The sequence below is a fragment of the Colossoma macropomum genome, unplaced genomic scaffold (genome assembly GCF_904425465.1).
Source record: "Colossoma macropomum unplaced genomic scaffold, Colossoma_macropomum, whole genome shotgun sequence".
NCBI lineage: Eukaryota > Metazoa > Chordata > Actinopteri > Characiformes > Serrasalmidae > Colossoma > Colossoma macropomum.
The window spans coordinates 40,965,367-40,977,435 of record NW_023494793.1 but is presented as its reverse complement, the minus strand read 5'-3'; the positions used below and the strand labels follow the sequence as shown (position 1 = coordinate 40,977,435).

Genomic DNA, 12,069 nt, shown 5'->3' with positions numbered 1-12,069 from the left:
ATTAGAACGTTCTAGATTCTTTAAACAATCAAATACAAGTACTGCAAAGTAACCAATTTTCTAGAACTTCTGCTTTAGAATGCAACTGTTCTACGCTGTAATTACTGTTCTAGAATAGGACCACTAGAATATGGCCACTGCTCTAGAAGAGTAATATGACCCAAAAATGTCACTACTGCTCTAGAACGTAACCTTATTCTGCAATGTGATCAGTCTTCTAGAATGAGACCACTGATCCAGAATATGACCACAGTTCTACATGACCACTGCTATCGAACTGATAAGGAATTCAACGTATACAGAATGTGACCACTGTTCTAGAACATGATCACCATACTGTACATGGTAAAGAATTAACAGCATCTGCAAAGTAACCAATTTTCTAGAACTTCTGCTTTAGAATGCAACTGTTCTACGCTGTAATCACTGTTCTAGAACAGGACCACTAGAACATGGCCAATGCTCTAGAACAGTAATATGACCCAAAAATGTCAGTGCTGCTCTAGAATGTAACCATTGTTCTGCAATGTGATCACTCCTCTAGAATGTGACCACTGATCCAAAATATGACCACGGTTCTACATGACCATTGCTATCAAGCTGATAAAGAATTCTGCATAGACAGAAAAACACTGTTCTAGAACATGGCTACTGCTTTAGGATGCAACTGTTACTCTAGAATGTGACCACTGTTCTATAACGTAACCACTGTAACTAATGTGATCACTGTTCTAGAACATGGCAACTCTTTTAGAATGCTACCACTGATCTAGACTGATCCGATCTAGAATGTAAACACAGTGCCAGAATGCCATTCTATAACAACATCGACATGACTTTCATTCAGTGTGGTTCTGGTTCTGTTCGTACGGACTGTCAGGTGGTCAGAGCGTCTGAGGAAGGCATGTGATGTGAAAAGGTGTGTTGTGACTGGTTCTTTAATTGTAGTATAACAATAAAGAAAAACGTCTTATTTGTTGTGTGTGAGTGCTGGTTAATGATGTTTTACCGAGGCTCCTCCATGGGCCTCCACTCCACATAGTGGTATCTGCTCTGAGCTGCTTTCAGCCACTCTCTCAGCATGGCTGTAGTGTTGTCCATGTTATGGTCTGTCGCCGCCCTGCAGGCAAAACAGAAAACACACAAATTAATGCTTCCGAAACTTCAAGTTCAGATCAGAATGTAGACATACATTAATAAACACAACACAACACAATGAATCGAATTTTTGTCGTTAACGTGATATGAGTTTCCACAATAAGCACATCGTAAAGGTTGACAGAAAGGATCCAACTACCTGACATGTTAGCTCCAAACTACCTTTATTAGCAGTACTGGCTACTGTCACACCAAACCTGTTTGTCAGGTATGAAGTAACAAAAAAAGGGTCACAGTAAAGTAATAAGATACACACATACCTTCAAACATATATTATCCTATTATTAATATTTTGCTTTGTATACCTTATAAGCCTTGCACACCTTATAAGCAGCTTATTAAGGAATTAAATACATATTTATTCATAGGCCTATATAATAATAAAAATATATATTTATTCATGTCTGTAGTCTACGTAGCCCCTAAGGGGCTGTGGTAAAAAAAAAAAGTTAATGATATTGCATTCCCCTGCAAAATATATGCTTGTCAGACAGCAAGCAAACGTAGGACCAGAGGTGCCCAGCGACATTGCCTACATTAGAGCTTTGTTTTTAGCATAGCTAACGTTAAAAGCTGTTTTGCCAGTTTCACCAGTCTGTGCTGAGTTTATTCAGCAATTTTTTGTGCAGTCTCTGTAAATGTAGCTTTTACTGTAGGAGGACACTCGAGCTCAGTTTCAGTTTGCGCTCATTAATAGCAGAATCATGTTTGATTTTGAGAAGCGACACTATGTCTTTATATTTCAATCCAAGATAAACATAAAATTCAATGAGCTGCTTCATGTCTGAGCTTAAGCAAAGCACAGCTTATGCAAGTGAATGCAAACAATTGCATCGTAATGCAAAACATTTGTGAGGGAACGCAATGTCATTAACTTTTTTTTTTTTTTAAATCACGGCCCCTTAGGGGCTCCATAGTAGCCTGATTGCAAACGTGAATAGAAAAAAACTGTTCAGGGAATCCTGACTGTTGTTAGACTGATGCACCTCATGGAGCTCACTCATGTTTCACAGGCTACAAAGTCTCCACAGGGGGGCGTCATTAACAGTCACAAAGCTTTGTTGCTTCATAAGAGCTGTGCTTCACATCAGCGACACTGTGTCCTTATTCAGTGCTCAAAAATGTGCTTGAAGTTCTGATGTAAGCAGCAAATCATTTTTCGTTAGATTTTGCTCGCCCCCTCCTTCTGTTTCTCTCTCTTTAGCTGCAGTGCTAGAGTACATTTTGCTTTTAGCACCAAATTTGCTCATGATAAGCTGCACTGTGTCAGTTTTGGAGATTTAGAGACCTCTCTGGTGGAAATGTGTAAATGCATGCAACACTCAGTAGAGCATTCTGGAATGTAGGTTGTGCTTCGGAATCCTTTCCGGGGGGATGAATCTGATGAATCATGATGATGTAAGAGAGTTGAAAGAGAATTCAAAGGGAACTCAGTCAAAACTTGGTGAAGGACATGACTTCTGAGGACATGAGTGAATTATCTTCTCCTGTCCATTATCATATCCAGACCTTCTTTTTGACCCTGTGCATGTGATATTAATATGTAATAACATATGACATGGTCTGGAGAACACACGCAAAGTCTGATTTCTAATATTATAGTATTTCAGGCTTTACAGTGCGACTCGCAGCAGCACACGCAAATCATATTTCAGCTTATTTTTTATTTCCCCTGACTCTTCAGAGTAATGTTATGTCTTTAAACTTGAACAAAAGAAGCATTAAAAAGTAAATACAGCTTTAACTACTTGCTCAAAGTTTTTGTCTTTATGTTACATGCTTCATGTCCCATGTGTCAAACACAAGGCCCGCAGGCCAAATCACGCCCGTGGCACAATCGTATTTGGCCCACAATTTAAAAAAAAATTCTATTAATATGAGTCTATTTTACTATGAGCTGCACTACATTTCCCAGCATGCACTGCAAAGTAATGTGTGCTCCCACCCCCTCCCTAACAGCGATCTACAGGACTGCACCACAAAAACAAAACAAAACAAAAAAAGATGCCAGGTGTCCAGTTCAAGTGAATAGACAGTTTTAAAAAACCTGCTGTACACTGGGGGCATTTAAAGTGGTTTTACAGTATCTGCAGCTAATGTAGACTATTATTTATATAAAACAATTTGTTTTTTATTTAAAATTATTTTGAAATCATGAGATTTTTTTGAGATATTTGTTTTTTGAGATTATTTTGAGATATTTGTGTTGTAATTTTACACGTTACGCTGGTGTAAATCATGGTTGTTATGATGATGGTGTTAAAGAGTCTTCTGTCATTATCTCAGGCCTGAGATCAGCTTGTTTGCATCGGCATTTTCAACCTGCATCTTTTTTATTATATGGTCATTTATTCCAAAGTCTTTATAGGAAAGTCTGTCCACTCTTGGCAATGCAGACAGGTATTTCTGTCATACAAGACCAGAGTCACATCTCTTTGAATGAGGAGAGACCTACAAACCTGGAAAAGAAATCTGAAATCTCTGGTAAAATTAGACAGAAATCACTGCAGAAATATTTTGTACCGTTCAATCATGCTTTTTCGGCTGGTTTGGGCTTCTTGCACATGTGCATCTCTCCTCATTGTAGAGACATAATCAGCAAGCCGACCGGCCTTTTCTATTGAGGTCATAACTCCTCCCATAAACACACGGCATGCTGAGTGTTATGAGCTCTCCTATTCATTATCCAACAAGTGAACTGTCTCCTCCTCCTTTATAATGTCTGCGCTTATTTAAAGACTGATTTTGCCTGCTTCTCTCTTCAGGTCATTTCTAGGAGGCACTTCCTTATTTCAGCCAGCAGGACAAATACAGACACATACAGACAAATATAACTACTGCACTACATTTCCCAGCATGCACTGCAAAGTAATGTGTGCTCCCACCCCCTTTTTTACAGTATCTGCAGCTAATGTAGACTATTATTTATATAAAACAATTTGTTTTTATTTAAAATTATTTTGAAATCTTTCAAGTATTCAGTGTCTTTTTCTGCCGTTGTAGTTTTGGCATGTTTTGAATAAACAACAGCTGGCCCACAGATTTGTTGAGATTTTGTAACATGGCCCTTTTAGTTGTTGAGTTTAACACCCCTGGTTTATGTGTCTATGTTTAAAGTTAAATGTCATGTAGTTCCCTGAAAGAGCAGATATGTTTGTGTGTATTTCTGCTTTAATTATCGTCTGAAAACTGCAAGATGTGTCTCACACACAAACCCAAACGCAGGTCGTGTACAGGCCGTGTACGAGCGCAGCAAGCTTGACCGTTTTAAGCTTAAATTAAAACAGGAGACGCATCACAGTGTGTGTTTTTCCAGCATCTCTACACAGCTCATTTGGTTTCTCTAGCACTCACAGTGCGACGGTGTCCTCAGCGAGGGAGTGGTCCACTGCGGAAATTTCCACAGTGCAAAAGCACGGAATGTAAAACAAACAAACGAATAAATAAATGAACAAATAAACAACATCCCCCGCCTGGAATCCCTACAAAGATCTCATGATCTTTAGTTTCATACTAATGCAAAGTGGAGTCCACTGGATGGATTCAATGTGTTGGGAATAAGCTCTAGGCCTGAGTTTGCCCCCCCCCTGCTGCAGTAACAGCCTCTACTCTTCTGGGAAGACTTTACACCAGATGTTGGAACATTGCTGTGAGGGTTTGATTAAGCATTAGTGAGGTCAGGTACTGATGTTGGATGGTCCGTTCTGGATCACAAGCTCATCCCAAAGATGTTGGATAGAGCTCCATCAACCAGGAGAACAGAGTCCCACTGCTCCACAGCCAATGGGGGGCTTTATACCCCTCTAGCTCATGACTGGCATTGGACATGGTGACCTTAGGCTCATGTCCCGAGCATTCGATTCTATTGGTCAGTGCTTTTCTATGGAGATAGAAGCCTTGTGTGCACAATCGAACACCTGCTTCAGCAATAGATGCACTTAAAAGAAGAATTTGACCAATTTTTCAAAATGTTACAGCATATTAAAAACACAAACATACAAACTTGCGTAGAGTGGGTCGGTGTGAAATGGTCCACTGCAGAGAAACTTACAGTAGAGAAAGTTCTTAGTGGTCACAATGTCCACAATGCAAACACAGCCATTTTATTTACTATCCAGAATGACCAGTATGAGTCATGAGTGTTTATATGTCATGTTGATAAAGATAAATACGAGGTTAATCTAAATCTCTCTAATCTTCTGCCTCATGAATCGATTTCAAAATTATCTTTTAGTCCAAAATCATATTTCAAAACTATCATAAATGATGTCTCAGGCATCAGGCAGCACATTCATGACATGTTCTGTCTAACAACTTTCTGTGAGGGAGCTTTTAGGCTGCGTTCACACAGCAGGTAAAAGTGGACCAAATCTGATTTTCTCACCAAATCTGATTGTTTTGTTTGGCTGTTCAGATTATCTTTTAAATGTGATCTGTATGCGACATCAGTCTGAACAGATCAGCTCCTAAACTGACCCACATGCACTAAATAACAATGCTGCACGCTGCTTCACGGCTCATCCAGAGGTAAACAATCACGACTGCCAACGAACGCCAGTCGCTCCCGGAGGATCAGCTTCATCTTCATCAGCATCACAGGAGCCATCATGAAGCTTCACTGACTGACAGCTGGGCTCGTCACCCAGAATGTGTTCAAGCTCGTCGCACAAAGGGCGCGGTCACTTCTTTGGTTCGTGTCCTCGGATTCTTTAAACGCTGCTTTCAGACTTTTAACTGTCCTTTGACGCTGCAGCCTTGTTCTCCTACGGCCACGTTTGGTCATTTCTTTCGAAATCTCTTCAAATACGGAGCAGTTTGGATGAGTCTCTTCTAACTTTTTGTATAGAAACATCAGCCTAAATGTTTATGAGATCTCAGTAGTGCGAAATTATGAAGAATGTGGAGTTGGAACGTAAAAAAAGTCACATGAATTCTGATCTGGCGGCTCAGACTGAGCCACATTGCCGCATATCAGATTCACATTGACACACAGACACACATCTGTGTCACATATGAAGAAAAAGATCAGATTTGGGCCACTTTTACCTGCGGTGTGAATGTAGCCTTAGAGGCATTTAAAGCCTCAGAGCTCTGGTTCCTATCACCACCACTGAGTTTAGTAATTAGAAGAAGTGCCTGGACACTTTTGGACATCTATCGTAGACCAGCAAAGTGCAACCTAAAATTTATCACAACGTCCATCAGCTTTTGTGTACCACTACAGCACAGTGAGTACACTGGAAGCACACGGTGAGAACACTAGAACACGCTGAGTTTTTGAGATATTTGTGTTGTAATTTTACACGTTACGCTGGTGTAAATCATGGTTGGTATGATGATGGTGTTAAAGAGTCTTCTGTCATTATCTCAGGCCTGAGAGCAGCTTGTTTGCATCGGCATTTTCAACCTGCATCTTTTTTATTATATGGTCATTTATTCCAAAGTCTTTATAGGAAAGTCTGTCCACTCTTGGCAATGCAGACAGGTATTTCTGTCATACAAGACCAGAGTCACATCTCTTTGAATGAGGAGAGACCTACAAACCTGGAAAAGAAATCTGAAATCTCTGGTAAAATTAGACAGAAATCACTGCAGAAATACTTTGTACCGTTTGGATCAAATAACATACAAAATCATGCTTTTTCGGCTGGTTTGGGCTTCTTGCACATGTGCATCTCTCCTCATTGTAGAGACATAATCAGCAAGCCGACCGGCCTTTTCTATTGAGGTCATAACTCCTCCCATAAACACACGGCATGCTGAGTGTTATGAGCTCTCCTATTCATTATCCAACAAGTGAACTGTCTCCTCCTCCTTTATAATGTCTGTGCTTATTTAAAGACTGATTTTGCCTGCTTCTCTTTTCAGGTCATTTCTAGGAGGCACTTCCTTATTTCAGCCAGCAGGACAAATACAGACACATACAGACAAATATAACTAACCCCCTCCACACCCCCCCGCACCCAAGTTAACTGTCTCTTACAACCTTCAGCAGAACCAACATAAGTGGTGCATCAAGTGCAGACAGGCAGCTCCTCAGCCACAAGCAGTGCAGTGTTACAGCTGAAGGCCTGAGCCAAGTTCAACTGACTCACACTGTCTCTCTCTCTCTCTCTCTCTCTCTCTCTCTCCCCTTCTCACCCAAAATGAACTCAAGAATGGGAAGGAGCGAAACATGCCGGTTCACTGCGAATGAATGAAGTGACCCTCAAGCAAACTCTCCCTCTCTCTCTCCCTCCCTCTCTTTTTCTCTCTCTCCTTTTTCTGTCTCCCTCCCTCTTGATCTCTTTCCCTCCTTCTCTCTTCATCTTCCCTTTCTCACTCTCACCCCTTCTCTCTTTTCTCTCTTTATCTATCTCTCTCCTCTCTCCCCCCCTCCTCTTTCTCTCTCTCTCTCTCTGAGTAATATTCCAAATAGGACTCAGACACTGTTTACTTATACAGACTCACACAGAGAAGTTCAGAACCACAAACACTGCATTACCTGCGATGACTGGTTGCAGTTTGGAGGCTCAAACAAACAAGCAGAGCCTGTCAGACAACAGATAACAGTGTATACACACCATTACACACACTCCTCAGTCAAATAACACAGTGCTCACTAGCTATTCACACCCCTCAGTACTGTGTGATTCACACTCACAGTCCTGTAAAACTATTACTGTGGTGTAGTTTCATAATGCTATGCCTTCATCTAACCCAACCCTCCTTAACCTCAGCAGCCCAAAGCCTCCTTCTTTACTTTTTCTCATTAAAGCTGCAAAAAAGAGCAGACGCTTACCCCCACAATAAGAGTGCACAATTGAAATCAGCCAAGAATTGAAAGTGCAATGCAGTGCAAATGCAATGAGCAATCAGCCACTTTATTATTTAGATTTTGGCCTGTGCTGATCGGTGTTGCAGGTGAGTGCACTCACGCTGTATTTCAATGCATAATCATGCATGACTTACTGAGCTAAACAGCCATTTTTCAATATAATACCTTATTTGATTAATGTTATTAAAACGTGTAAGAATTCCGAATGTCTAGCCCAGTTGGTCCCCTCTTTCTCCAGGCCTCCTAGTGGCCATTCCACCAGTGAAATGGAAACAAAAATGTTAACAACAACACTGATAGTTCTCTTCGGTGGCCAGGCTGAGATGAAATAGATGGCTGCAGATTTCTTCACATAAAAACATGTACAACTGCCACAGTAACAACAAAAAACCAGCATTTAAATACAATAAAAACACTTTAATTGTAACGCATCCCACGGACCCTGCTCTCGCTAAGGACTCAATCTCCCAGAATCCTCTGGGAGATCATGTGACTGGAACACCACTCTCCTCTGGGGACTCCATCTTTCAGGACTCCCTGGGAGATCACCTGACAGAGTCACCACCAGCACCAACCAATCACCGTTCTTTCTCGCCTGAGTATTGACGATTATTACCTGTGTCTGATCAGTGGTGTCTGATCGGTGGTGTCTGATCAGTGGTGTATATAAGCCCGGGCTTTTAGCTTAGTACCTTTCGAAATATAGCGCCTTTCTTTAAGAGCTACTGAGCGTCATTTCTTGTATTGTTGTACTCGTGTACCGAACCTGTTTCCTGTATTTCTCAACTCTGCCTCTTTGTCTTAACCCTTTGGATTGATTGCTTGGATTTTCTCTGTGAAGTTCCGTTGGATTTTCCTGGTTTTGACCTTGGCCTGTTTATGGACTTCTTCTCTCTTGAACCCCAGTAAAGCCTATTTTAACTGCACATCTGACCAGTCTGGTTGCGTTACATTAAAAAAAGTTGATTTGCTTGCTTACCTAAGAAAACGAAAATCCAGTTCACTTAGTTTTGTAAATCATACACATTTACAACAAAATATATCACTGTTGTCGAAAGAAAACCTCATATCTCCAAAATCATAACTTTACAGGAAAAGGAAAAAACCTACTTTACTTTTAATGTAAGTCAATGGAACCAGAGTTTTTTCCGTCTCATTTTAGACCATTTCTTTTGTTCTATTCTTCATTAAATTTACACACAATGTAAAGGACAACAGGTATTTTCAAACTATGTCTTAAACTGAAAAAATGGAGATACGAGGTTTTCTTTAGACAGCAGTGATATTCTCTCACATTATTGAAGTACTGAAGGGAAAAATGCAAATTCAACAGAAGGACATCCTCCAAGACAGAAATTGCATTATACTGTGAAAAAAAGGGTTAAAAAGAATATTATTTATATTTATTTATTTATTTATTTTTATTTTTACCTAATTATCTCCCCAATTTAATCGTCGCCAATTCCACCCGCTAGTCAGGACTCCCCCAATCACACAATATTATCAACGCTAGGAGGGTGAAGGCTAACACAGGCTTCCTCCGAGACCTGTGAAGCGCCACCGCATCTTTTTGAACTGCCGCTCACGCAACGTCATTGGACAGCTGATCGCACTCGGAGGAAAGCGCCAACCGCCAGTTCTGTTACATCAGCTAGCATCGTGTTGACTGATGGGGGGAGAGGGAGGGGCCATCCTACCCACCCAGAGAGAGCGAGGCCAATTGTGCTCTTTTGGACTCCCGGCTACGATCTCCTGATGATAGGGCCAACGCTTAGATGGTTGTGCCACTCAGGAGCCAAGAATATTATTTATTAGAGAATCTTTTTTATTAGAGATGGGAATTTCAGGCAAACTTGATATTTGAATTTGCAACACATCATATGAAAAATATTTGCACACCTCCTACAGTCTTTATGATAAACAGACAAATGCTAAGCAGCTGTTTTCACCTCAGTCAACTTCATTAACCCCTTCACATTACACCTCATACCTTTTAGCCGGAAAACAGTGAGTTTGTAAAGAGTGAACATTAATAAGCTTATATTAAACCTGAAAAACTCATAAAATGATGTTATTCAATGTATGTATATAACCTCGTATATTGTAATCACATATATAACCTTGTATCTCCATTTTTGTCATTTTTTAGTTTTTGACATCAATTGAAAATGCCTGTTGCCTGTGTAAATTTCATGAAGAAGGGACCAAAATGCCTTGGGAAAAAGTCTGGTTCCATTGACGTACATTAAAAATAAAGTAGGGTTTTTCCTTTTCCTCTAAAGTTACCATTTTGGAGACATGAGGTTTTCTTCTGATATATATATATATATATATATATATATATATATATATATATATGTATATATACAGTTTTTAGCTAGCTTCAGTCTTTATATGTAATAATATGATTATATGTAATATGATCATATGTAATAAATAGACAAGAAACTTTGATTAAAATATTGAGACGCATGTTGTACACCACCCTCTGTTGGACTTTAGACATCTCATAGTTTGTTCAGTGTGAGAACGTATTACATTAGAGGCAAGCTAATTTGCATTTAAATTTTCATGAATATTGAATATTCAGACATTCTGACTCATGTCTACTCTTACTGTTGCACTTTGGCTAATAGAAAGCATTGGACATGTTCTACTGTGTTTCATGCATTTACAGTGTAAGCTTTGGGTTATAAAATAAAAATGTGGCTGTAATAAAAATTTGGTGCACCTCTACCCCACAAAATGTTCAGGTTTGATTATCATCCTGGAGATGTCTAGTCCCCACAAAGTGCTACAGACACACCCACAAACACGCACACAATCATACAAATGCTCTGACAGTCAGGTCTGGTCTTGACTGCTTATCCAGATGACTCGTGAAGTCCAGTTGGAAGTGAGCTGCATTTTGACCATGAAATTATTCCTTAAAGTGTGTGTGTGTGTATTTTATGAGCATACAGGTCCAGATGGTATTGTGCTTGATGAGCAGGTCTGAGTCTTTATCACTGGTTGGAAACACCTGTAACACAGCTAATAGGTGGATATTCTCCTCCCAACACCCGTTTACCGGCCATGAAACTCACACTGCAGAACCAAAAATGGGTCTCAGCATGTTATTTACTGTGTGGGTGCCCATTAGACACCATATATCACAAAAGCGGGAAAATAACAACCACCTGGGGAGTGATATATGTTTTGGAAAGTGATGTGTATCAGGTAAACTGTTAAACGAAGCTGTACCACCTATCAGGTTTGCAGCTGCAATTGCTAACTGGCCAAGCAGTGTCTGCTAAAAGGCTAACTAGGTGAGCTTTGCAGTGGTTTAAATCAGTGTTTAAAACAGCTTGGCAAGTTTACAACTATTTTAGCTCATCAGCTGATAACAGAACCCTCTGTGAGTTGGATCTGGTTTGCTGGGGAAGGAAATCACTAGATCAGCAGAGCTGAGGGTCAAAGGAAATAACATTAATGTGGCACAAACAGTGAAGAGTGGAAAATGTCGAGTTACTGACATGAGATTAACAGTATAATCACTACTAAAAGGGAAAGTTGTCATGTCATGGTTACTTCGTGGAAGGTATGAAGGCCACTATGTCAGTTCTTCTCCTTGCTTCTACCCAGAAACCTTCCATGTCAATCACTGAAATCAGCTTTCTGTTTCAGTTTCCATTTACAGAACGCTGCTGCTCCAAGTCATAGTCTTTTCTTTCTGGATTTTTACCCAATTATCTCCCCAATTTAGTCATCTCCAATCCCACCCGCTAGTCAGGACTCCCCCAATCACACGATACTATCAACGCTAGGAGGGTGAAGGCTAACACAGGCTTCCTCCGAGACCTGTGAAGCGCCACCACTTCTTTTCAAACTGCCGCTCACGCAACACCAGAACTGCTACGTCAGCTAACAGACGCCTGCACTGACTAGCATCGCGTTGAGTGATGGGGGAGAAGGGGGGGCCATCCTACCCACCCAGAGAGAGAGAGGCCAATTGTGCTCTCTTGGACTCCCGGCTATGGACGGCTGTAGGATCACCAGGGATCGAACTCGCGATCTCCTGATGATACGTCCAACGCTTAGATGGTTGCGCCACT

General features: G+C 40.6%; 1 protein-coding gene across 1 annotated transcript in view; it reads right to left on the bottom strand.

Moving 5' to 3' along the window:
- Window positions 1-12,069, bottom strand: part of colgalt2 (collagen beta(1-O)galactosyltransferase 2) — a 60,620-nt gene that overhangs the window by 20,346 nt on the left and 28,205 nt on the right. Inside the window, exon 2 of the mRNA XM_036579560.1 lies at window positions 1,010-1,120. Coding sequence (XP_036435453.1) covers window positions 1,010-1,101 — 92 coding nt within the window. The 5' untranslated portion in view covers window positions 1,102-1,120. The remainder of the gene's footprint in view (window positions 1-1,009; window positions 1,121-12,069) is intronic.